Source organism: Doryrhamphus excisus, chromosome 3 (assembly GCF_030265055.1).
Source record: "Doryrhamphus excisus isolate RoL2022-K1 chromosome 3, RoL_Dexc_1.0, whole genome shotgun sequence".
In the NCBI taxonomy this organism is placed as follows: Eukaryota; Metazoa; Chordata; class Actinopteri; order Syngnathiformes; family Syngnathidae; genus Doryrhamphus; species Doryrhamphus excisus.
Window position 1 is genome coordinate 19,782,172 of NC_080468.1, and position 26,289 is coordinate 19,808,460.

At 45.5% G+C, this 26,289-nt stretch overlaps 5 protein-coding genes across 11 annotated transcripts; 2 read left to right on the plus strand and 3 right to left on the minus strand.

The window, feature by feature from the left end:
• Positions 1–230: 230 nt before the first annotated feature.
• mkrn1 (makorin, ring finger protein, 1) lies at positions 231–9,637 on the minus strand. Of its 2 annotated transcripts, none has more exons than XM_058067781.1 (8): positions 9,490–9,637; positions 8,393–8,524; positions 5,002–5,174; positions 3,724–3,950; positions 3,430–3,644; positions 3,168–3,278; positions 2,549–2,696; positions 231–1,332 (listed from the first exon to the last, which is right to left on the minus strand). In XM_058067781.1, the coding sequence occupies exons 1-8, from the start codon at positions 9,561–9,563 to the stop codon at positions 1,120–1,122; spliced, it is 1,293 nt and encodes a 430-aa protein (XP_057923764.1). In that variant the 5' UTR covers positions 9,564–9,637; the 3' UTR covers positions 231–1,119. The 2 variants fall into 2 exon arrangements, with proteins under 2 accessions (XP_057923764.1, XP_057923765.1); XM_058067782.1 differs by lacking the exon at positions 9,490–9,637 and adding an exon at positions 9,117–9,187.
• A 776-nt stretch (positions 9,638–10,413) lies between these two features.
• On the minus strand, positions 10,414–18,652 carry clcn3 (chloride channel 3). Of its 5 annotated transcripts, XM_058068380.1 has the most exons (15): positions 18,485–18,652; positions 16,719–16,894; positions 15,213–15,376; positions 14,964–15,063; positions 14,660–14,847; positions 14,463–14,585; positions 14,105–14,392; positions 13,788–14,035; positions 13,436–13,718; positions 13,188–13,374; positions 12,712–13,110; positions 12,419–12,635; positions 12,242–12,317; positions 11,908–11,948; positions 11,137–11,213 (listed from the first exon to the last, which is right to left on the minus strand). In XM_058068380.1, the coding sequence occupies exons 2-14, from the start codon at positions 16,879–16,881 to the stop codon at positions 11,934–11,936; spliced, it is 2,451 nt and encodes an 816-aa protein (XP_057924363.1). In that variant the 5' UTR covers positions 16,882–16,894; positions 18,485–18,652; the 3' UTR covers positions 11,137–11,213; positions 11,908–11,933. The 5 variants fall into 5 exon arrangements, with proteins under 5 accessions (XP_057924359.1, XP_057924361.1, XP_057924362.1 ...); XM_058068376.1 differs by lacking the exon at positions 11,908–11,948 and having other exon boundaries at positions 10,414–11,213; XM_058068378.1 differs by lacking the exons at positions 11,908–11,948; positions 16,719–16,894; positions 18,485–18,652 and adding an exon at positions 16,069–16,309 and having other exon boundaries at positions 10,414–11,213.
• A 113-nt stretch (positions 18,653–18,765) lies between these two features.
• nit1 (nitrilase 1) lies at positions 18,766–21,009 on the minus strand. 2 transcript variants are annotated; one of them, XM_058068383.1, is made up of 6 exons: positions 20,668–21,009; positions 19,822–20,055; positions 19,655–19,758; positions 19,454–19,590; positions 19,257–19,382; positions 18,766–19,193 (listed from the first exon to the last, which is right to left on the minus strand). In XM_058068383.1, the coding sequence occupies exons 2-6, from the start codon at positions 20,052–20,054 to the stop codon at positions 18,924–18,926; spliced, it is 870 nt and encodes a 289-aa protein (XP_057924366.1). In that variant the 5' UTR covers position 20,055; positions 20,668–21,009; the 3' UTR covers positions 18,766–18,923. The 2 variants fall into 2 exon arrangements, with proteins under 2 accessions (XP_057924366.1, XP_057924365.1); XM_058068382.1 differs by lacking the exon at positions 20,668–21,009 and adding an exon at positions 20,259–20,531 and having other exon boundaries at positions 18,777–19,193.
• pfdn2 (prefoldin subunit 2) lies at positions 20,465–22,026 on the plus strand. The gene is made up of 4 exons (XM_058068384.1): positions 20,465–20,627; positions 21,091–21,179; positions 21,345–21,468; positions 21,606–22,026. Exons 1-4 carry the CDS (start codon positions 20,547–20,549, stop codon positions 21,792–21,794), a joined length of 483 nt encoding a protein of 160 aa, XP_057924367.1. The 5' UTR covers positions 20,465–20,546; the 3' UTR covers positions 21,795–22,026.
• A 282-nt stretch (positions 22,027–22,308) lies between these two features.
• Positions 22,309–24,484, plus strand: b4gat1 (beta-1,4-glucuronyltransferase 1). The gene is made up of 2 exons (XM_058067403.1): positions 22,309–23,827; positions 23,903–24,484. The coding sequence occupies exons 1-2, from the start codon at positions 22,748–22,750 to the stop codon at positions 24,092–24,094; spliced, it is 1,272 nt and encodes a 423-aa protein (XP_057923386.1). The 5' UTR covers positions 22,309–22,747; the 3' UTR covers positions 24,095–24,484.
• The last annotated feature ends 1,805 nt before the right edge of the window (positions 24,485–26,289 follow it).

Sequence of the window (26,289 nt, forward strand, 5' to 3'; positions counted from 1 at the left end):
GACATGTCAACTATGAATCCTGTTATTTTTAAATGCCATACAAGACGTAATCATTTGTTTTGAGTTCTCAATTTAAGTGATGCTTTCCCCCTTTCCGCCGTTAGAGGGCGACAAATGACCGCTGCCACATTCCTATTTAAAATATGACAGCTTTAAGTTTTTTTCCCCCCCACCTACTTTCAGCTACGCTACAGTTTGGTTGAGTCTTTAATGGACTTCACAACCGCACATATTGATAATAAAGTTTAATTTCAAGTTAAGATGGATGGCCGTGGAACATAGAAAACACACATTTCAGTATAAACATATGCATTCCAACGGACTTCAACAGGTTGAAACCAGCTACCGGGAGTGGAGAAGTATTTGGCATATACAGTCAATGTAAATTAAAAAAAAAAAAAAATTACGTGACCCCAAACAAGGAGGGAAGTGCTGCTTTTTGGTACGAGACCGTTGGGTGTGTTCAATGGGATGGTCCATCATTCCATGGAACGAAACAAAGGGGACACCCTTTAAACTTTAGATGGTTCCGCATGTGAGATGTGATTAAAAATGTGCATTAAATATATCAATGCTCCCCAAAGTACACTAAATGCATTATAGTACACCAGGAACATGGACATGGTTAATAGTTAGCACAATAGAGAGGATATAAAGGGGGGGGGGCAACAGTTCTGGCCTTGAAAAGAGATGCTTTATCTTACAATGGAAGTAAGTGATGTGTTTGTGTGACGTATGTACAAAACCCAGTAGATGATCAACAAGTGAAACCGACGTCCACAAATAAACTTGTGTTTCAGCAAAATCTGAATACGTTTTTTGTTTGTGTTTTTTTTTTGTTTTGTTTGGACAACACCAGGATAAAATCCACAAGGATACATGTCTAGAAAATGTGTTTTTCTTATTTCATCTTTTTAAGGAGTTCTTATGAATGGCCTGCTTAAAGGCACTGCCACAATACAAGAGGGAAGGGGGGGGGGGGGGGGGGGGGGCGCTACTGTCCATCACTCGCACAAGACAGTCCATTCTAGGGTTTTGTGTGTGTGTATACAGCATATGTGTATACTGTATAGATTTATATAGATATAGGGGAAGCGTATGCGAGTACGTGAGGTGTAGCTATAGGTAAATCTCGTAAAAATCATCCAAATCCTCGTGAAACAAGTCCCATTCGTCCTCAGAGTCGGTCACCTCGTCGTCCGTCCCAGCGGCGAGCAGCATGAGGAGCATTTCACTCAGCTCAAAAGTCACCATCTCCTCGTCGTCATTGTCGAACGAGTCGGTGCTTTCCCGCTCGTCCAGGATATCCCACAAACGCGTGTGCCTCGAGTTCTAAAAAGGGGGGGGGAGGAGGATCGTTTTATTGCTTTTACCAGATTATCCAATTTCTCAACCTTTGAGCCAATATTTGGTTATACAGTAAACCTCGGATATATCGGAAATTCGCTCACAACGGACAGATAAAAAAGAACCAATTTTTCTGTAATGCATTTCCAATAAAAATTCATTGCATATATCGGATTTTTTATAACGGATTTCGCCTATTTCGGACAAAATCTCCAGTCCCGTTCCAATGCATTTCCATTAAATTTCCCTGGCATATATCGGATGGCCGCATCATGGCGCTCCGATTCGCCGAATCGTGACAGGCCGCTATACGACGTCATTTGCAGCGTTTGCAGCGTTGCCTGCGCGTCCAGGTACATTGGAAACATAGTCAAGGAAGTGCCTTTTTATAACGGATAAAATCCCATTTACGCATATACCGGATATAAATCTGATATATGCGTAAAACGGACATTTTCCGGTATACGCATATAACGGATTTCGCTTATATCGGACAAAACCAGTGGGAACAATTGAATCCGATATATCCGAGGTTTACTGTACATGTCGACTTTCCTTGACTGACCAGCAGAGGGCGCAAAAGGCTGGGTAACTGTTTGGAGAGTGCTAAATCAGGGGTGTCCATAGTGTGGCCCGGGTGCCAGTTTGGCCTTTAGGCCCACAGCACATTATAGAACATTTTTCAAAAAATGTAATATAACAGAAATAATTGAAAATGCAGGGGGAGGGGTCAAAATATAACAACAAAAGTACTATTTTTTTGTTTTTTTCAACATTTCCAGACTGGCACTTTATGTAATATTTGCTTTTTTTCATCCGCTTGTGCAACATTCTAACAAATAAATATAAAAAGACAGTAAAATTGGGTTAAAAGGGGGTAAATTGAATCTAAAATAAAACATAAAACTACAAAATAAACCACAAAGTATTAAGGCCAAATAAATGGGAGAAAAAGTAGCTATTAAAAATAGAGAATATATATTGTACATGTACAATATGCAACCGATACACATGTAAATATGTCAGATTATAGCACAACTCATCTGTCGTCCCCAGAAAAATAACAATATATAAGACAGTAAAAGGCTAAGAGTTGTTTCATCCGCTTTTTAAGATTGTATATGCCGGATTATTTTAGTTTTCCCAAAAAACAAAATGTCATCATTTGTAGGAAAGTCCTGTAAGGACTGTTGGTTGTTACCCGGTTCCTGCTGCTGTTGGATCCGGTCTGCCTGCGCGGAGGCTGTGCTTCCTCCAGCCGCCCGTCAGGAAAAGCGTGCTTGTAGAAGCAGTTGGATCCAAAGGGACACGTTCCGCGCCCCTCGTTGAAGTACCGGCATGGTTTGCTCCTGGGAAGACGGAGTGAAGAGACGAAATATCGTCACCGGAGCTGTTAACATTTGGCGTTTGCCATCACCGCACCACACGCACCAAACTGCCTTCTCTATGTGACTCAAGCGCTCTGCTGATGCATTGTTGGACCTACTGCAAAAAAAATGTGGCCCGTGGTCCACCAGTTGAATATCCCTGCTCTCGTACATGAACCTACCTGGAAAAGCTCTGGATCCCCTTGGTCTCATCTCTGCGTTTAGCAGTGTCCTTAAGCACCCTGCTCTATGTGGAAATATTCACGCTGCAAACTGCAGAATGCGTGATGTTCACCTTTAATTGACTTCTTAAGTATTTGATATCCACACACAAACATCACAGTCTGGGAGATTTCTAACTTCAGTGAGGAGACAAGGTCAACATCCAGACGTCTTCCGCGGATCTGTGTCACAGAAAGGGAATGAACTTAATGAGCGAGTGGACCTTCGTACCCCATGCCTTCTTTGTACGTCTGGATGAGCTTCAGTTTTTCATCTTTGTCTTCCACCCAGAACTCGCTCGGGATGACAAAGTTGGATGTGATTCGGCATTCCGGACAAGATCTGTATGGAAATACACAGGAAGTGGAAATAATATATCAAATCTAAATGTAAAAACGTGTTTCCTGCAAATGACAATAAACATCACGTTACTGGCCAGCATTGAAGAAGCTCAAAGGTGATTGATTGGTTGTCCTTTCCAAACGTGACTCACTTGATGATTCTGCTCTCAAACTGCCGGGCGCTTCTCCACCTACGGATGCACTTCAGGCAGTAGCAGTGGCTGCAGTTGGACAGGATGCCAAAGCGGCGCTCGCTCGGGTTGGTCTTCTCGAACACCACCTCCATGCACACGCCGCACATCATATCCTTGCTGCGCTGGATGGCAAAGGAGATCTCCATGTCTTTTTCGTGGGCTTCGATGCAGGCCTGGCAGAGGGGGGCAAAAGGGTCAGTTTGATATCCCCGCAAACAAAAAACGTGGCGCTGATGCTGTCGGGTCTAACACCTTTGTGTGCTCCGAGCGCTGGTCCTTGTCGGTTGGATGGAGAACCTGCAGGCCGCACATGTCGCACACGTCGCCGTGGAGATAGACGCAGTTGAGGCCGTAGCGGCACTCGCCGACCGCGGCGTATGGACAGAGCTGCTTCCTGAGCAGCTCTTTGCCGTGACGCGTCGCTTCGCTGTCAAACTCCTCGATGAGGGGGACGGGGCTCCGTGCGTTGGCAGACTCGACTGGACACACAAAGCCCAAGAGGACATCATAACAATCGCATATTAATTATCAATCAGGGGATGAGCTGCATTAGCTCTCCTGGCATGGAATTGCCAGTTTACATAGTGGAGAGCTTGAGTTGGTCTCCATAGCAACATAAGTAGTAGTAGTAGTCCCATTTATGTCATTCAAGGGGTTGAAATACAGTAAACCTCGGATATATCGGATTCAATTGTTCCCACTGGTTTTGTCCGATATAAGCGAAATCCGTTATATGCGTATACCAGAAAATGTCAGTTTTACTTATATATCGGATTTATATCCGGTATATGCGTAAATGGGATTTTATCCGTTATAAAAAGGCACTTCCTTGACTATGTTTCCAATGTACCTGGACGCGCAGGCAACGCTGCAAACGCTGCAAATGACGTCGTCGTATAGCGGCCTGTCACGATTCGGCGAATCGGAGCGCCACGATGCGGCCATCCGATATATGCGAGGGAAATTTCATGGAAATGCATTGGAACGGGATGGAGATTTTGTCCGAAATAGGCGAAATCCGTTGTAAAAAATCCGATATATGCAATGAATTTTTATTGGAAATGCATTACAGAAAAATCGGTTATCTGTCCGTTGTGAGCGAATTTCCGATATATCCGAGTCCGATATATCCGAGGTTTACTGTAAAAAAAAATTATAATGTGTAGCAGCATTAAGTGGCAACACCATCTCATACATTGACAGTGCTGAGTGTGGCCTACTGTATATACTTAGAATATAATAATGCTGCATTGTTTACAGGCAACATCACGATGGTGTTTTTAATGGGCTGCTGAGAACCTCCACATACCATCTGCTGTTTTAAAAGAGATAATTGCCGGAATAGACAAGACATGACAAGAATATCAATGCCTTCTTATCTCCCGTTTCTCCACGGATCTGAGGCAGCAAGGTCAACTGAAATGTTTGCTCACGTTTGAGGGATTTTCGTTTGCGTAGTAGGAAAACCAAGACGGTTGAATTGAATCTCTAAACACAAAGCCCAGGATGGCTCATCAAGTCATTACTCACCACGTCCACAGTACGGCTGCCCTGGCACAAATTCTGCAGCATTGACCCAATCTTGCGCCCCTAGGCCGGGAGCTGGCCCACTGAGCTCTGGATCGGGTTGGCTGGCTCGGGAGGTGGAAGGCAACGGCTCAGGTGTTGGCGACTCGTCTTGTAATGGATTGTGGTGTTCAAACCTGTGGAAACATACAGGAGTGGGACTTGTAATGCAGTAAACCTCGGATATATCGGATTCAATTGTTCCCACTGGTTTTGTCCAATATAAGCGAAATCCGTTATATGCGTATACCGGAAAATGTCCGTTTTACGCATATATGGGATTTACATCCGGTACATGCGTAAATCGGATTTTATCCGTTATAAAAAGGCACTTCCTTGACTATGTTTCCAATGTACCTGGCAACGCTGCAAACGCTGCAAATGACGTCGTATAGCGGCCTGTCACGATGCGGCCATCCGATATATGCGAGGGAAATTTAATGGAAATGCATTGGAACGGGACTGGAGATTTTGTCCGAAATAGGCGAAATCCGTTATAAAAAATACGATATACGCAATGAATTTTTATTGGAAATGCATTACAGAAAAATCAGTTCTTTTTTTATCGGCATAAATAGTACAGTACTTCTGTTAGCCCAGTACTACTTGCGTTTTGAAAAACACAATCATATTTCTATCCTGGGAGTTCATCAGATCTATGGAAAATCATCTGTAACAGATTTTGGGTTTATGAAAGTTCTGCTGATGCTGTTTTATAATTCATAAATCATAGCTTGATGCACAGTGGAAGCTTGTTTTTTTGCAAAACCAAATATTTTTTTTTATAATTTTGTTCGTAAATCAGTTTCAGGCACACTTCAGCAGCAGACGCAATCATCATCACACACACACACCTCACTATCTGTTATGTCCCCTTGAACCTGTGTAAAAGAACCCTAAACCACCAACGCCCACTATGAACCATATAAGGAAGTCCGCCCCTCTGTGACATCACAAAGGAACGATTTGACCACACCTTTTAAACCAGAGCATTCAGAACAATCCCAAACTTCTTTCAGGGCTCACTTCCAAATGTGCAAACCTCATAATCTGAAACTTTGGCATCCTTTAACACAACAATACAACATTCTAACTACATTTATAGGTCAGAAAAGTGGAAAAAGCATAATAGGTCCCCTTTAACTGGCATGACATTTCATTTTTACTAAGGAAAATACATACGTGACCAAAAATTAATGGTGATAAGTGACAAGAGTTTTCAAAAGCTTGCATTGTACCAAGCCTTCATAATTATAACGCAATTAAAATATCACATGTAGGCCCTGGGCTGTGTGCAGAATCATTTGCATCGGCAACAAACTGCTATCAACAGAGAGTTAAACGTCGTCTTAAGCTACAACAATCGGGAGTCGCTCGCGAGCATCGAACGTCAGCTAAAAGCACAACCAAATCCATTTTAAAACAATATACTATTCTCTCCAATACGACGACATTTTAACAATTTGCTACATACAATGAATGTATTTTGAATTGTCAACAAATACATTACAACAAATCATATTATGAATACTTTGAATGCGGATGCATTTTTAAACTCAAGTATTTTAAGGTCATCAGACTAAAGTCCAAGATCATCCATGTGGACCTTGCAAAGAACATTTATATATGTCTCTTAAGTCCATGGAGGTTCGGGGTTTATAAAAATTCAAATAAATTACGTAAGGGTGAGAGGAATAAGACTGTGCTATGATTATTATGATTATTACTAATGAAAAGCCTCCAGCCTGTGCATACAAGCGTTTAAAAATAAGGATGGTGGCTCCTCCAGCCTCCTCCTACATGACGGCTGGTACGCTGTGTGTGTGTGCACCGTTAACCAGTCTGTTCCCAGAAAGACACTCAAGTGCTAGATAAGGACTAGTGGGGGTGTGGGGGGGGGGGGGGTGGCTGGAGCTATGCATAAATAAATGAGAAGGAGGGTGATGCAGATGAGTGAACCTGGGGAACCCAGCAACAGCAGAAGAGGAGGGAAATTGAGAGCGTTATGCAATTGCTATGCAGCATGCAGTGCACGCTGTCTGGCCCTGGGGGCTACAAAAGCGGAGTGGGGGGGGGGGGGGGTGTCACCGAGTCCAACACAATAGACAAGAGCCTTTTACAAACCCCCACATTGGCTGTCTTTTCTTTAGTGTCTTAATACAGGGTGCAGAAGGTAGACAGGACAAAACAAAAAGAAAAAAAAAATGAGGGCATCATCCAATCACAAAGACTTAGGAATGTTGACTTGTCAAAAACAGCAGCAGCAGTGACTCAATGCATTATAATGTCTGCAATAAGCCCCCTATGGTTGTATATAAGTGCGGGTGTGGTGGTCCCTGAACTGCCTCGGTAACTATGGGGATGTTCCTCGGAGCCAGACATCAAGCAGACAGCGTCTGTACGAGCTGCTGCTGCTGTTGTCTGGATAGCTTGACAACAGACCGGGTGACTAATCTGCCTCTCAAAAGGGACCTGCATGTTTTAAAGCCTTTTTTCTTCTCGCAAATGTATGCTGATGAGCTTTTCTCAAAAGCACACACGGCAGCGTTTTAACTTCTACGACTGTCACCTCGGTGAGAGGATGAAAAATAAACATGGTCAAATCGTACAATTAATCATTTCATGGTTAAGTAGAACATCTCGAGTTGAATATTGGAAGCCGGGGCCCTGTGACTTCTGTGTTAACTACTGTTAAATGCGGAATATTGCGGAAATTGACATGTGAAAGTAATGTTTTCATCATGAAAAGGAATATTTTTGTAGGGAAGTATTTCCCGAATCACAAACACTAACTCACCCTCCCTAATTAATCATGTTGATACGGGCGACATGAAACACTGACCAAAAAAAACGTTGAAACTCCTCTCTTATGGCACATGAATGGAACCCAGTTGTGTTAACTTGCTTTAGCTAAGCATTGCACTCTGGCTTGATGAGTTTGATGCTGAAGTTCTCATTCATTAAAACTAACCTACACCCTGAAGGAAGGCAACACAGTGCCACACACACGAGGCAAATCATTAAGACATGCTTTGAAATCCATTTCTATGTCCTAGCCAGGACAGCCGACTGACGATTCCAACAAGGAGTTGCCATAGACGACAACATGTTGACATGAGGATGCAGCAGTCTCAGATGTCATATCTTGTAAAGCCGTGTGCCCTAATACTTCTAGGAAAACCTTGCCAGCAAAGCTTCCTCCCCTGTCATATTTGGCTCTGCTAGCACCTCGTTTTAGAAAGGGGAAGTCGTAGCAGATCAAGTGACACCTGAGCCCAGCACACCTGCTGTAATGTTCGCCCGAGCATCTATTATATAACAGCGTGGATTTTTTTTTTTTTTGCCAACCACTCACCTGCAGCGGTCTCCAAACGCGCAGTTTCCCTTCTGAAAGAACTTGCAAAGCATGGCTGCAGGCTTGCTGTTGGTCAGATCGTGAGAATAGCGACAGTTGTCTCCTTCTTTGCATAGACCGTGCAAAAAATATCTGCAAATAAAAAAGGGGTCATTAAGCCTTGTAGTTTTTGTCAAGCCATATTGACTGTGTCGATTGAATATAATTCAAATTTGCCAAACATAACATTTACATTTTAGATTTGTCATTGTGTCAAAATATGTTCCTCAGCTACTAAGCTACTAAGTTTTTACTTTCACTACATTACAATACAGTCAGCTACGTTTTATGTATCTAACGGTGAAGCTATTTATGTAAACATACAGCCCTTTAAAGTTTAAAGTTAAAATTCCCAAAATAGCATTCTTTGATGTATTTCGGACAGAAGTCGTTTTTAAGATTGTCTCCTTTCAAGTATAAAAACTATGATATTCTATGTCTTGAGGACCTCAATTGTTTGTTTAAAATCTGACATTGTAGGAAATGTAGTGTAATAATACACAATATACATTGTAGAAAAAACAATTAACCAAAAGCTAATCAATGTATATGCCAAGTTAATCAGAACCACTAACTACTTCACAACAAATACCCACTTAATTGATGATATATATCCATTACCATTTACACTACCAATATATTTGGATGTACTATGATAACTGGTACACAACAATAAGCGACTTACATGGATTTAACCAGAATGCTCACCAAGCTGTAGTAGTCGTTATATTGGCTTTAATATTAGTTCTAAGCAAAGCAAATCACTACCTTGCCGGTTTATGCGGTTAATGTCACTTGACCGTGACGTCACCATGTTTATAATAACGCTTTGAGATGCTTTATGTCGTACTTTGTCGACAAATTCGTAGCATAAATCACAACAAAACACAGCTGTCTCGCTGAGCTAATACATAGCAAGGCAATAACAAGCATAGCTGAGCGTCGTTGAAACGCTGTTGTCAGCCCTTCGACAGCTCTTCTAACGCCGCTACTTTGACGCCAAAAGTCAAACAATGTCTCCGTCGTCGATATTCCAATGGCGTTTCTTCGAGTCTCACCTGCAAGTTACGTGTTTGGTCCAACCTCCTGGTACCGCTGGGGCCGCTGTGGACGATGCAGCTGCTTCCGCCATTGCTGTTTATGTTGAAGGTGCCGGATGTTCCGGACAGCTCCGCCGCAGTTCGGGCTTCTTCGCTTATCTCCGACTGTCGTCGGCGTTTGCCTGCAGACGACTACCTCGCGCCACCTAGCGTCAAAACACAGTCAAAGCAGGACTGGTGACGTTAACATTTTAACACGGCTTTTAAATTTATTTTGATATCTTTTTATATATTCATATTATATACATATGGGGTTGAATGTGATTTGGCTTCAGTGCAATGGTCATATATATGTATATGTATACATATGTATATATATATATATGTGTGTGTATGTATATATATATATATGTGTGTATGTGTATGTGTGTGTGTGTGTGTGTGTGTGTATATGTGATATATATATATATATATATGTGTGTGTGTGTGTGTGTGTATATATATATATATATAGATGAGATAAACATATTTGGTTCGGATAGTGTCAAATGTGTGTGGCGGCAACCAGGAGTACCCAGACAAGTACTTTGTGTCTCCAGGCCTAAACTTTATTAAGCATAATGTGAGGCATCCTCAAATGGAAGGTGTGGATGGGCCATTTTGGTCTACATGGACAATTTATCATCTGCTCTCTGTCTCGAATGTGGAAGAGCGATCACATGACTTAAATGACACGTCATTATTTTGACTTGACATTGTCTTTCTATTTACGTTTGTGAAGAAACTGGAGTTGCAACGGTCAGCTCGGTTATGTGCATGTTTGTGTCTGTTTCATCTGCCCACACATACTGTGCATATACAAATGTGCACCCCAAATTCTACTGCAGAGTGTAAGCATTCGTAGGCTGTGCTACCTCTTACCACCCCAACATTGTAACCTTGGATAAACGAACAGTATGTTCTTTAAAGTTCAAAGCAAATTTAATGAATCTTCCTGTTTCAAATGTACAATCAAAGAAATCAAACATGAAATTATTCACAATGATGCACAACTTCATTGACACGGCACAGAAATGAGGAAACGTCAAGATAAGGAAACACTCTTCTCCATGCTGACCATCTTCATCGGTGGAGACAATCTCTGCGGTAAATCCACATTTTTCTCCAGAGGCCTGAAAGCTTCAGCGGGAAGATGCAGTGTTCCCAATGGAAAAGTAGCGAGAGTGAAAAGTAACTGACAACTTGCATCATTTATTTCACCTTCATTTCACGCGGATGGATGGATGGATGAATGAATGAATGGACGGACGGACAGATGGACGCTCTCTTCTACTTTGTGTCTCCCGTGCACGTACAATATTCCATGAAACGGGAGACTTCTGTTTCCATGGCAACCGCTTCACTGAGGAGGACGAACAGGTGAGGAAGGTTCACAGGTCCAGCTGCATCGTTGCGTCGAGCGGACAAGAGCACATGCATGAGGTGTTCCCTTTCATGGCCACGGGAGGAGTCTATAAAGCTCAAAAGTGAAAAAGGAAACAAAAAGTGTCAAAAGGTCAGAGGTTGGCGCCGTCCAGGAGGTGCACTTCTTCCTCTTGCTCCTCCTCGCTGTCACCTCCCCCTCCCACCCAGCCGTCCTGAAAGGAGCGGATCAGTTGAACATGATGGACTCGGGATCTTGGTTTGCCATTTGAGCCATGTGACGGAGGATATCTTTTTTTGTGATGATGCCGAGAAGCCGCCTGCAGGGGGAGAGAGAGAGAGAGAAGTTAGCCGGGATGTGATTTTTATTGATGGCGCATTCTGTCCCGGTTGCGACACAGAAGCACACAATCCACGACTAACTGCATTCTGGATGGTTTCTATGCCAACAAAAAGAAGAGGAAAGAACCAGAAGGAGAAGGAGTGAAAGGTGCTCTACGTTGGTCCTGGCCAGCAAAAACAGGGAAAGTGGTGACAGGATACTGCAAAAAGAAGCAGGAAATGAGTTCCCCGTATGCACCAAGCCATTTGAATCGCAGTCCGCTGGGACACCAAACCAGAGTGACAAAACGTGCGACTTTGGACACGGCAACACCATCATCAGTCCAGGTCTCAATGAGCTACGACACTGGCATGTGTTTAGTCGGAACTACAGTGAAAGAGCAGCGGAAAGACTACACTCTGGTCACCCAAGATCTTCCAACACAAAAAATGCTCTCTTGACGCTTGGGAGACCACAGTGGTGGAGGGTCAAAGGTCAGCAAGAGTGCGTGAACCCAGTGTTTCCTGAAAGCCAGCAAAGCTTCTTCTAGATAATTTCGCTGGCTTAGACAAAACATAGCAGATGGATTTAGCACATGCTAGCGAGCTAGTGCTAAAAGCACCACAACACAACACAGCACTCTCCAACACCGGTCAGAAGGAAGTACAACATCGCTCTCCGCAAGGGCTAACCGCCAAGTGGTTGCTATCGTGTCACGTCACATGTCATCCGTCTGCGAAGGCCCAGGGGGGGGGAAGTTTCAGGACACAAAGAAAGAGAAGTCAATGATGCAACAGCACAGATCTGGATCGACATCTTTTCAGACACGACCAGGAAGCATACCAAGCTGACCTTTGACCTGTTCGTCTTAGAAAGCCACCAAACTAAACCCCCATGACAGAAAGTTAAAGTAGGACTCAGCCACGACTCTCTCGCACACCACCTTTCAGCCATGCCTCCGTAGGAGGCGAGGGGCAGGGCCTAAAACTGCGTGTCATGTGTGTAAAAGGGGTGGGGCTTAGTCACCAGGCGCTGCGTGTGCTGCTTGAGCTCCTCCAGATGTTCTAATATATTCTTCTTTGTGATGATGCCCAACACAATCCTGCAACACACACCAGTTACTGGCACAGCCGCCCCAAAACAGCAACCGTTCCACGCGCAGCACTGATGTGGGCGGAGTGCGCGTGCACAAACGCGACTCACCCGTTGTGAGTGACCAGGCACTGTCGCAGCCCCAACTTCCTGAAGATGTCCACCACAATCTCCATGGGCGTGTGGTCCGTCACAGTGAAGGGACTCATGTCCAGGATGGAGCGGAGCTTTAGGGGGCGGGGGCTGTCAGCAGGCAGGGTGGGGGCGTGCTGTGTGAAGTACACCCTGGAATTCAACAAGATGCCCTCCTGCTTGCGGCGAGCGTTTTCTGTTGAGGAGGAACAGGTCCATTTAGAACAACCGAGCGGCAGGAAGGAGCTGGAGTGGGAGGTGGTTGTGGTTACCGATAGCGATCGTGATGTCCCTGCGCAGAGCGAAGCCCACAAGCCTCTGGGACTCCTTCGACACGATCACTGGGAAACCGTTGTAACTTGTTTCATTGATGGTGGCCTGCAGCTCCTCCACGCTCAGGTCATCCTGCGTCAACACAGCGAGTGGCGGGTCGCTGGGGCGGGGCCTCATCACCTCCCTGGCGAGCGTTGTGTGCGTAAATTCCTCCTTGGCGTCCAGAAAGGGGTATCCGTTGAGGCGGATGTGAGCCTCGTAGATGCCCTCTCGGCCAAAGGCGTCGCCCACCCATTTGCTGGTCATGACGGCAGCCATGAGCGGCACAATGTACTCTAGGCCGCCAGTCAACTCAAAGACGATGACCACAAGAGAGACGGTCATCCGAGTGACGCCGCCTACAGAGGAGGACCAAACCAAGCAAATGAGCAAATGGAAAGCAGAGAATTTGAACACTAAGCGTCCTTAGACTCACCCAGACAAGCGGCCGCCCCCACCATGGCGTAGAGTCCAGGCGTGATGCAGTCGGCTCCGACCTCACACCAGTCTTTAAATAAGAACCAATCATGGTGGTAAGATGCCAGCTGCTCCACGGCGATGCCAACGATTCGTCCCGCGATTGCCCCGATTGCCATGCTGGGAATGAACAAGCCAGATGGCACCTGGAGGGGGCGGAAGTGGTTAATGATGCTTTGGTTGCAGATAACGCAAACGTAGAATCACCTTGAGGCCGAAGGTGAAGATGGTCATGATGATTTTGAAGATGAGCGCCAGGCATAGCTGCCACATGGCGGCATAGACGCCAGGCCCGGCGGGCCGGTTGGGGTTATCCGTGAAGGCCTTGCTGCGGTACTGGCAGAGTTGCGACGACTCCAGCGGTCCGCAGTCCGTGAAGAGCTCCTTGATCAGCTCGCTGGTGTTCTGGCGGGTGTACGGGTTCGGGAACGCAACGACGGCCGTGATCGCTGCCACCAGGATCACCTCCAAAACCGGATACTTACCTGAGGTACACGGAAAAATGAGTATTTCTTTTAGACTGACTTTTGGACCTGGGATGGACAAGCACTTGCCAAAGCGGGTCGACTTTCGCCTCCGACACCAAGCGATGTTGGCTCGAATGAAGAAGGCACCCCAAAGGCCTCCGAATACCCCCAGAAGGATGAAGGGGATGAGCTCAAACAGGTACCAGGGCGTGTGGTACTCCACGTAGAACAGCACCAGGCGGCTGTTTCCAAATGGGTTGATGGAGCGCAGGACAAAGGCAGCCACCAGCGCAGCAAAAAAGGAGCGCCACAGTGTTTTCAGAGGGAAGTAGTAGCTGACCTGGAGGAGAGAACGGAGATTCAAGCTTCATCCTGTCAGCACACATCACACGAGCTCGTGTTGTTTCACCTCCTCTAGGCTGAAGAGAACGCCGCCAATCGGTGCTCCGAATGCCACGGACACGCCGGCTGCCGATGCAGCAGAGAGAACCTCTCGCTTCTTGGCCTCATTCTTGCTGTACTTGGGGAACAGGTAGGAGAAGATGTTCCCACAGCAGCACGCCACGTGGACCAGCGGGCCCTCCTTCCCCAGACTGAGACCCGATGCCACAGCCAGCACCAGAGTGATGGTCTTTATCATCAGGGTCCACTTTCCCAGGTAGCCCCTGATGATGAACCCACTCAGGATGGTCTTGATCTGAGCAGAACAGAGACTAAAGCATCCCACCAAGAAGAGAAAAGAGTCAATTTCTTAATTTTTTTTTTACCTCTGGGATCCCTGAGCCACAAGCGTACGGAGCAAACACCTTGACAAGACACACGGCGAGGAAGGCGAAGGACAGAGCCCAGTAGATGTACATGAAGTAGTTCATAATATACGAGCCTGGACCCTGCAGGTAGAAAGTCAAGTAAATCAGGTAGTCCCTTCACGTGGAAGCATCCACTCATCGCCAGCTGACGCTACCTCGGCCTGGCCCAGGATGAGCTCAGCCCAGCTCTTCCACTGGGGACACTTGTCTCTCTCGGCAAAGGTGGTCTCGTTAGACGTCCAGCAACACTGCTCGTGGTTGAACCACATGGCGCTCAGGCACACACCCTCCTTCAGGTCGTTCATCCAGTCGGCAGCGATGTCGATCAGACCGGCTAATGCGCCTAGCAGGAAGAAGAAGAAGAAAAGAAAGATTAAGAGATGTTTTACCTGTTTGCCTGCACGGGTAGGACCATGCATGTTTGAATCTGACGTACTGGCTTGATTCCAAGGTCTTTACCTGAGGCCAAGCCTGTGAGCGTCACCACCAGCCATCCTGACCAGGCATCATACAGACTCTTGGTGAACTCCCATGCCGACTCCTTCTTCTTACTGGTTATCTGTGCACACACAAACACACACACACCACCAGTTAGTCCACTCACGTAATCACTTCCTCTATGCTGAGAAGTGCTTACTATTGAAATTGTCAATATTTGCTGAAAGGGCCGCGGCCTCCTGAAAGAACATCTTTCCAGCATGTCATTACCTTCCTGTGCCTTTCGCGATCCTTGCACTTCTCGCGCACCCAGTCGATGGTGTGGAAGTCATCGTAGGTGCCCACCCCAGGAATGGGCTCCTCTAAGAAGTCCAGGAGATGAGTGGTGCTGCTGGCAGCCCCACCACCACCGTTAGACATGGCATAGTTGGAGCCTACGAGGGACAGATGGGGACTACATGATGGACAACATCACGACAGTGTTTATGTGGAGCCATTGCAGTAAATCAGAGAGTTTTGCCGGCAGCTGACTCTGGGTCAGCTGTCATGTGACCGGCTGTACATAATGACCCCAACGGCCTCTATAATAGAGTCCCTAGCTGAAGCAACAAAAAATACCTCCAGTGAGAGATTCCAGGCCATAATGTTAAATACCTGTTGAGGATTTTTAAACCGCTACATGCTGAATGACACACAAGTAGATGAGGCTACATCGCAACGTCGTGCTGACTGAAACTCATCCGGGGCCTTTTGTCTCTGCTCAGTCAGGCTAAGATGCTAACAAAGCCGACAGGAAACAACACGGCACAAAGTTGCTGGGCGCAAACCCACACAGCAATGACAGGCTCCCACATTCAGATGTATGAAAACACATGAATATTCATGAAGTGAGGAGCTGTCATGTGACTTGAGGTGCCATTCCAGCATCGTCCAACAGGTGTCACAGAGAACAGTGCAGGTGGACTGCTCGGACATTTCATGTACTGTATATAGAGCGGCGTAATGCCCACAGGCCCGAGCCTTCGCGCTAATCTCATTATCTCTGCACCGCCGCACGGCGTCGTCAGTAGCAACGGTGCCTCGCCTAGCAGGTTCCCATATGGATGGAGCGAGAGACGAGACGTACCTCTCCTTGGGATCGCCTGCAGGGGGATGGTGTCACCTCCCCCGTCGTACGGCAAATAGGGGTCGGCACCTGCGTCCTCGTCCTCCATTTTGATAGACGAGACGGCAAACCGAGGATAGGCTAGGCTAAGCTAGGCTAGGCTTCACTACGCACTGCCGTGTGTGTGTGTGTGGGTCTGCAGCTGCCATGTTTGCCCAAGGAACACGAGCAGCGTGTGTGTGTGTGTGTCCTCTCGCACGGCCCCTCCTTCCCCGCTCGCTCTCTCTCTCTCTCTCTCTCTCTCTCTCTCCTTCTCTCTCGCGCGCGCTCCACTGCAGCGGCTGACCCTCAAGACTGATGACATCATCACATGCTCGCGCAGCGCGCTCGGTTGCCAGGGAACATGGCATCACTTTAAACTTATGTTTTTGTTTAAATTCATAACATGTTCTTCAAAGACTGCTGGATTAAAACACACACTTTTCTAACACTGTACATTTTATGGAAGGTTCTGATGGTTAAATTGTGCCACCTAGTGGACTGGAGGCGCTAACGACTCAAGCTTCAAGAAGTGGATGAGGCAGTGTGCAACCCCAACCCAAACCCAAACCTACATGAAGTGGGCATGAAAATGACCAAGAGTTGAGCGGGTCCGTAAGGGCGCTCCATACCTGGGGAGGAAGCGTCCCCATCCAGCAGGTTGTCGTCCTCAGTAGTGTGGAAGTCCATGATGATGCCGGCTCCATCAAGCAGTTCCTCGTCGCTACTGGCGCTGGCGATGCTGTTGTAGCTGTTCCTGCAGTGGCCTCTGTGGTACAGCTGCTCCGACTCCATTTAGCAAAGCACCCTGGGTGACAGAGGAGAGGAGGGCGCGGTGGACATATAGGTAAAGTATACGGTGAGGATGCAACTGTGTTGTTGGGACGGACATTAATAACGGACAAGTTATTGAGGGTGGCACACGCCCAACCACCACCTCACATTTGCTGAGCTAGCACACACACACACACATACACACATTACATTTACTTCTGCAAACTGCACTAAAGAAGTCAGTGAAGAAGTTCTGCTGCTGTGCTTGTGACAGATACAGAGTAGCCAAAAAAGTTTTGTGTGACTTTTTCCAGCGACGGCCACATACTGCAAAAGCAATTATGTAACAGCCACTTTGATATTCCTGTATTGTAAATATGCTAATAAGTTGTATATGGTTCAAGAAAAAAAAAGCATCTCAGCTAGTTGAAAAAAAACATATTATTACCATGAACATCCGTATTTGCTATTTTCTTAATTTTTGCAGTTTTTTCCCATGTTTTCTTCATAAATAATCTTAGTAGTTGTTGTAATATTATGACTTTATTCCCATATAACTTTTCCCCAACCAAATTTTTCAAAAATTACAAATTTATTTTGTTTTGGTTCTCATATTATGACTTTTTAAAATGTATTTTTCTTTTACACATTTTTGTTAGAATACAACTTTTTCCTCATATTTCTATTTACGTCCTATTTTGACTTTATTCTCCTAAAATTACAGCAGTTTTTCCCATTTCTGCTGTTTTGTTTTGGGTTTTTTTTACATTTTCTAGCTATTTCAACTTTCTACATGCATTTTTGCTCATAAACATACAATATTCTCGTAAAATTAGTACTTTTCTGCTTTTCCTTGTGAGATTTTTCTCAGAATATTTTTATTTTAGTCTTGTAAAATGACTGATTTATATTTTTAGAATGCACCAAGGGCCAATAAAAAAGCTGCACTTTGGACACTGTGCATGCCATGAACAAGATCATTTCAAAAGGTGACACTATGGAGGAGTCCCTAAACGCTTGTGGGGATGACTGAGCACTATTTCTCATGTAAGCAAAACACACAGCCTCCTTCCACCGTAGCGATGACGTCACATATTGTTATGACATCACTAATATCTCAACCTGGACCTTTGAATGGAGCAAAGCCACAGCTCTTGCACATGCTAAGTAGTACTGCTGTGTGCTCGGCTAACTTGCACATTTCACCTTTTATTTACAACACCTAATACTGTATCTACAAATACATCGGTTCCTACACTTTGAAGTGGTAGCTTGACGGGTAGTCGTGAGTTTGCTCTACATCAGGGCACAATTTAAGTACAGTCGTCGACGTCGCCGCTCTTAAAGCTGAAGAGAACAAGCTTTCACAATCAAGAGCCACAATTACAATAACAAACTCAATGGATGGATGCTAACCAAGCTAGCTTGCGCTGCTCGCTTGTTCGCTGGCTAGCAAGCTAGCAGGCAAGAAGCACCTGTTCTCTGGCAGAGAAAGTGCAAATAAGCTCCGAAGATGACGAGCTTACACGAACGGTGTCTGAGCCGGAAAACACGGCCTCGGACAAGCTAACGTTCTCCCGCACCCCCTCGTTCGCTAACCGGAAGGACGTGACGTGAAACAAACCTCGTCGAAGCCTCAAATCCGGCCTGGACGCAACAGTTCATCATCTTCGTTGCTAAATGAGACGTTTGCTCAGCCTCCTCATCCTCAGCACGGCGACGTTATCGTTTGAGTCAAATTTAGGCGTCAGTGACGTTCACTTCCTGTTTCCCATGGCCGAGCTCATTATCAATGTATGACTTCACCGCTGCAAAGAATGTCCTCCCTGTTATTTGTCCCCTAAACTAAGAATATTTCAATGTTTCTTGTACTGTAATTGCACTTTGTGTTAATGTTTTGTAATATTATTTGATGATGTTAATAAAAATGTAATAAAGATGTTTGTGATGCATTCATTTATTCCACCATAATAAGTATGAGAGTCCCATACTAGCCCATACAAATAGTATAACTTATATTCCAATTTCTGATTGACACACATCTGTCCTGATGTTTTACGATGTCATTGCTCATCAGATAATCTAGTGTAAAAACTCTCCTCTCTGCGGTGCTTTTGGAGCGGCATGTTTGTGCGGATGCTCCTCATCTTGTCCAGGTCCACTTCCACAAGCAGCACCCCTGCTTTCTCCCCTCCGCAGTCACCCATCACAACACCCCAGGGGTCCACTGCCAGGGCGTGGCCGTAGGACGAGCGTTTGCCATGGTGCTGGCCGACCTGTGCCGGCGCCAGGACGTAGCATTGATTCTCGATGGCTCTCGCGCGGAGCAGCACCTGGTAATAAAAGGTTCTTAGAAAGGGATGCATGTCACTGAGCATACATTACGTTCTTATTACCTCCCAATGGGCAGCCCCTGTGACTTCGGTGAAGGCTGACGGGAACGTCAGGATCTCAGCGCCGTTCTTTTGCAGCGCCAGTGACAGCTCAGGGAATCTTAAATCATAGCAGACTCCCAAACCAACCTGAAGGAAAAAGGCAACATTTACCAAAAGGAAAGCCCACACTCGCGTGAAGTCCAGTCAGGGAAAGACACCTTGCCAACAGGCGTTTGGAACGGAGACACGAGCGACTGTCCCGGGATGGTGAAGGCACTTTCTTTTATGGAGATGCCTTTTTCAGGAAGTTCCACGTCAAACATGTGGGACTTCCTGTATATCGACACAATCTGACCTGTGAGAAGGAAAATGTCAAGCGGAGACGTGTGATGGAGCGACCATAGCAAACCGTCACTTACCTTTGTTGTTCATGACCACATTGCTGTTGTAAATCCGCTTCTCAGTCTCCCAGGCTGGACCTCGCTCATGGAAGCCACCCAGAGACAGCCAGATGCCCAACTTCCTGGAATGAATCAAGAGCATAATGCGAATGTACTATTTTTTTTACAGATATCTAAACGTGTACCTGGCCATCTGAGAATATTGCATCATTGTGTTCCCCTCTAGGCTCTCCGACAGCGCCAAGGTCTCCTCATGACTACTACCAATGTAATCAAACGCCTCAGGAAGGAACGCCATGCTGGCACCTCGCTGTGCCGCCTCCTCCAGCAGCTCTTTGGCAGCACACAAGTTGGCCTGCTTGTCTGGAGTAGCGTTCATCTGACACACCGCAGCGAGCGGCCAGCCACTGCTGGACATTCTACAGAAGGACAGATTCATCATTCAGTTAATGACATTCACGTTAAAAGCAATAATGCTGATATTAAAGTGACATGTTCTGACAATGTTATAAGAACAGTCCTTGAACTTTGAACATAACACTTGGCTTTAACAACCCCCTTTATATTCTGAAAACCTGTTACTTGAGCATAACATCATAATAATAACTGGAATCATGTTTACCTGTAGTGCAGCTTCGCAGTCAAAGCAGGAAGTGAGGAACTAACTTTTGCATATGATCCCAAAATGGACAAAAACATTGGTTTAAATAATCCAGTGTCAAGCTTTTCACTCCATGTTAAAGTTTAACAGTCATCAGCAGCTATGTTTGTGCCCTTTCTCCCGTCAAAGATTAACATTAGTCGTCAAAAGAAGGCTCAGGCAAACGGAAGTAACCACATTTTTAATGTGGTATTTCTACACAGGCGATATCATCGGCTGCCCTTCACTTCCCAGCAACACCCTTTCAAAATGGCAGCCAACAGTAGCAACACGGGTACGAAATCCGGCAGCACTGCCGGAGGTAAACAGTCCGGTCCCTCCGCTGAACAGGTAGCGCCAAGTACAGCCCAAACATCTTGTATCTACTTACTGGTTCTGATTCTGGTGCTTAGTGTAACGTGGATCCACTGTTAGACCCTCGGTTAGCTAATGCTAACATTAGCATTTTAACGCCGTCGTCTGGCCCAAAATTAGTGCTGTCACAATTAAACATTTCTATAGATAAATATAGATTAAAGAAATATACTCTGTGGTGGATGGTTCTGGTGCCTTACTTGACGATTGTCGGCTTTTAACGTGTACAGTCGTTATTTGCGTTCACTTAGCATGGACGCTATATTTATCAGTGGACGCCACACAACACTACAAGTTACGCACTTTACGCAAACTACTGCATCATAATTTAGCTGGTTGGCGTGAAGCTTATTTTGCCGTATTCTACAACGTCGGTGCAAACTGTCTGAACAACATGAAAATGTGAATATGAATCAACGAGTGCTGTCGCCATTGGCAGGTGGTGGCAACATTTCAAAGGATGCGTCAGGAACAGCGCAGCATGGCCTCCAAAGCGGCAGAGTTGGAGATGGACATTAATGAACACAGGTGAGTCCAACACTACTTTATTTTATTGTTTAACAAGGATATTGGCTCTGACATTTACACATTTTGTGATTATGATGCACTCCCATGAATTAAAGCTGCTGTTACTCCTCAGCGCCAAACTGCATTTTTTTTTCAACCAATGTTTTTATGTGTTTTCATATCCAGCTTAGTCATTGACACCCTGAAGGATGTGGATCCATCCAGGAAATGCTTTCGTCTCGTTGGTGGAGTGTTGGTGGAGAGAACCGTGAAAGAAGTTTTACCGGCGCTGGAAACAAACAAAGAACAGGTTCAACATTTTAAGCTGCCAGTACATTTAAAATTGATCTGAACTTGATTGGACGCCTCAAGTAACCGCTACATTTAATTCATTTATTCTGCTGTTAAAAGTCGACTAACTCTAAACTCTGTTCTGTCCCCCTACAGATATCCAAAATAATTGAGTCCATCAACACAAAGATGCAGGACAAAGGGCGTGAGCTGACAGAGTACAGGGAACGCTACAACATTCGCTTGGTGGGCGAGGGTGACGGAGAAGCACAAGGCCAATCAACGTCCTCCACCAACAGCGAAGGAAGTGCCCCGAAAAGCGGAGCGGGTGTTTTGGTTTCCTAGTTTTTGACTGTATGCTTCTATGTTAGCATTTCACATATTGAGGACAGTTGCAGTTTAAAAGGAATTTGCCTTTGCGTTGTTGCATTTTCAAAATGTCAGATTACGGACTGTTAAGTTGAAAATAAGAAAACTGATTTCATAGTGCTTCAATATGGTTTACAGCCATAAAAGTATCAGAAAACCGTTTTGTTATTACAACCTGGAAGATTAAATGTTCTCATGAAACACAAAATGTGTTATGTTTCATTGGGGAAATGCAATAAAAGTTGTCTTTTTTTATGTGACCGTTAATACAACACTGAAAATAGTAGTTACCAATGATAGCACAATTTATTGGGCACAATTAACGTCACAACAGCCGGCTAAAAAGTGCATTGCGCTTGGAGTGTAGGCATTACGGTATTAATGGTGGTTGGTGAGCCGTAAAGAGCCGTTCAAAACTGGCTCAGTTTTAGATTTACGTTTTAAGAAGCCAGTGATAATACTTTTTGCATTATATAAGAAGCACCACGCAGTTAGACTGTGCCCCCTCCCCAGTGTAACTGGGAAAAGAATTAAAAAAAAAATTACCAGGTGCAACTCGGTTCCCATCGTCCATGTTAACGAGCTGTTCAAAAGAACCAGTTTGTTCGCGAACGCCACAACACTGTACGGTAAGTAGCTCAGTGAAGACGAGACAAAGGCGTTGAATGCATGGTGACAGTTTAGTTAGCTAATGATTTAGTTTTTCTACATATCAAATGACGTGGAGATCAGCACTTTTATTAAGAATTCTTTGCTGAATTAATCTCTTGGCGCGCCAGATGAACATCTTTACTGTCAGACGAGATAGCTGCGCTAGGCTAGGCCGCTAGCATCCGTTTAGCAATGTAGGCTACGTTAGCTCGCCCTGAACCCAAGCAAGGATCCCAAATACCAGGCCACCCTCTCAGTTTGGGCTAGGTTCTTGTGGAATGCATCTGTCCAAGAAATGTTCTGTTTTCAGAGTGGTGCTGAGTGCTCTCCTGTTGGTGGCGCTTTTGCAGCTCCTTTACTTGTCCTTCTTGTCAAAGTTTCACGGCAAACAGCAGCGGTACCGCTACTCGGAGCTCTTTGGAGCTTCTGGTCCAAGGAACATCGAACACCCCGAGAGGAACTCACGCAAGGAGCGTCTGAGGTATTCTCTCTCTACAGGAGGCATCTTTGACAACAGTGGGCAGTACCGAGTGTACAAGAACCTCATTAAAAGCGATCAGAATCCGACCTCCAACGTTCTGACTTTGGCTACCCATACCACCATCAACAACCTTCACCACATTGAAGCTCTTGTGGAGAGGTGGCAGAACCCACTCTCTGTGGCCATATTTGCTCACGGCCAGGATGTCAAGTTTGCTACAGCGTTGGTGTACGCGCTCAGCTTGCTGTGCCCCCATGTCCAGGCCCTGGTGGACTTCCATCTGGTCTGCCTTTCAGGGGAGATGGCCAGCTTCCCCGAGCAGGACCACCAGCACTTTGCGGGCCTGGATGACTGCGCTGCAGTCTTCTCCAGGCTGGATTCCTACAGGGATAAATTTAAGAACTATGCCATCAGTGGAAACATTTCCTACCCTAACAATCTTCTTCGGAATGTGGCCCGGGGGGCTGCGGAGTCCTCGTACATCCTGGTGATGGACATGGACATGATGCCCAGCGCTGACCTGCACCGGGACTTCCTGGCCATGGTCTTGAGACACGAGCCCGCACCCGATCAGGTGTTCGTCTTGCCCGCCTTTGAGATCCGCCACGCCAGGAAGATGCCCGCCACCAAGGCCGAGCTGGTGCAGCTCTACCAGGTGGGCGAGGTGCGGCCGTTTTATGAAGAGCTGTGCCCCCGCTGCCAAGCCCCCACGAACTACTCGCGGTGGATCAACGGCCACGTGCGAGGTGGCGATGCCCTGGAGGTGGCCTACACGCTCACCTGGACCGATCCTTGGGAGCCGTTCTACATCGGCTTGCGCGGCGTTCCGCTGTACGACGAGAACTTCAAACAGTACGGCTTCAACCGAATCAGCCAGGTTGGTTCCTCCGTATTTTTGGCTTCTCGTGTCCACTTTGAATCTCTGCAGACGCTAATGGTTGGTCTTTGGCAGGCCTGTGAGCTCCACGTGGCCGGGTACCGCTTCTCCGTGCTGAACTCGGCCTTCCTGGTCCACCGCGGCTTCAAGATCCAGGGCGAGTTCCACGCCAGGAAGGAGGAGGAAAACAAACGTAACCGGCTTCTCTTTCGCAGCTTCAAAGAAGCTCTGAAGAGCAAATATCCATCTTCGAGCAGGAGATGCTGAAAACATCCACTTCACCGGACCGCATTTCAGGCAGTGACCCCAACGGCCACCAGATGGCAGCAGGCGCCTTGAGGTTGACTTGAGGCCCATTGACCGCCCATGTCATGTGCTACAACGTTGGCCCCGCCCCGTTAGCAGAGACTCAAATGACTGACACAGGACTAAATGCATTTCTGGTCACTGCTAGCATGACTAAATTAGAGATCTTCACCGTTTTTGTCAGCCTGCCTCGTTAGCGTTAACGTGTAGCATATGTAGCACCTGAGCCATTGTTGTCATTTCTGCACAGTATTTATTGTTAAGTCTTTTGGTTATTTATATTACATTGCACTGATTTCTATTTATTTGGACTTTGTACTGTTCTTAATAAAGCAGGAGGACAAATTTGAACTCATTTGTTTTGTCACCTTTAACGCAAATTTAAGATGTGGATGTTTTGTTGACCAAAAGTTAGGGATACTCGGTAAAAAAAAAAAAAATCAGTATAGAAAATCGTCTTTTACAGATCAACTGAATTTGACCTTCTTTAACCTTTTGAATGCACGTCCACAATTTGGCTCACACAGCGCAATACATCTTCACATCAAGCTCATCAGATTGTGGATTATGGTCTGTGGAATGTTGGTCCACTCTTCAATGTGCTGAATATTGCAGGAAATGGAACACGCTGTTGTATGCGCCAACCCAGAGCATCCCAAACGACCTCAATGGGTGACATGTCCAGGAGTATATATGCTGGTCATGAAATGACTGAGATGTTATTAGCTCCCGGGAATGCTCTACAGATCTTTGCAAGCTGTGGATTATCGTGCTGCAACAGGAGGTGATGGTCGTGGATGAATGGCAGAACAATGGGCCTTAGCACCTGTGTTCATGGTTCGTAGCGATGGGTGGGTGATGCCTCATGAAGCACCTTTGAGGGTTTCAGAACAGATTTGAAGATTTGGTCCTTCAGTGAAAACAATCATACGCTCTGTCACGTATGACGCTTCCGATGTAATCGATCACGGTACATTTGCACAATGATACAAGCGCTGAAGCACAAAATCGAAGAAGTGTGTATCAGGACGCCTGACATAAGCTTTGAGGTTTGGGGTTCAACTCTACATATAGTTGTCCATAACATACGCCTGCCCATACCATAATGCCACTACTACCATAGGCCACTTGATATTTAATGTTTACATCAGCAAACCGCTCACCTACAGTACATGATGCCATGCATGCTATAAAAATCTCAGTGATTCATCCATAAAAGGAACTTGCCAAAGAGCCAGATGCTATAGAATGTGAGCGTTTGCCCACTCAAGTCGTTTTACTACGACAAATTGCAGTGAGATCCAGACCTCTAAGAGAACCATGAGTTTTCCTAAGAAGAAATTCTTTGGTTATGCATAGAGCATGTGGCCGGTCTCAGACCATCTTGGAGGTGCTACATGTGGAGGTCCTGGGCTGGGGCCTCATCTATAAAGCTTGCATACGTGCAAGTGGCTCAACATACCTGGGCTTTATGCTCACGAAATCTAAATTCCCCAAACAAAGGTACTGCACAAAGCCGGCTCTCAGTTGTGCATTCACATTAAAAGAGCCGTTTGACGTCATATTTTTTCGACTTGTATTCAAAAATGGAGCGAAACGTGATCCTTTTGTATTTACACAAGAGGATCAAGTCATTAGGAGCGTTATGAGGAGTTCAAAAAGATTATCACTAGCAAAAACAATACAATAAATCAAACAATAGAGGCAGAAAATGCATAACTTAACACTATTATATTATAACCCAAGTCTTCTATATTTTAATATATATTATATATTAATACAGTATATACATTACAATTTATTTTTTATGAATACATCAATAGTTTTTATATTTTAATACTATTTTTTTCACATGCTTTACCTTGTTGTGAGCATTCCATTGCAGTGTTTTTGTGATAATTTTTTTGTTAATTTTTTTGTTAGAATAAAGTGATTTGTTCCAGTTGATTAATGCCTCAGGGTGTTTATTTGTGTAGTAGAGGAGTAGACTACCCAGCTAAGTAGTCACGCAAGGGCTGCTGCAACATGTACGTATATCTGCAAACATTGGCCAAAATTAATAGTTCATATTAATATATGCTTCAGAATAACATTTTATTCCTGATGTTCCACTCGAAAAAATGAGCAAATGTAGCTTGTACTCTCATCAGGGAATG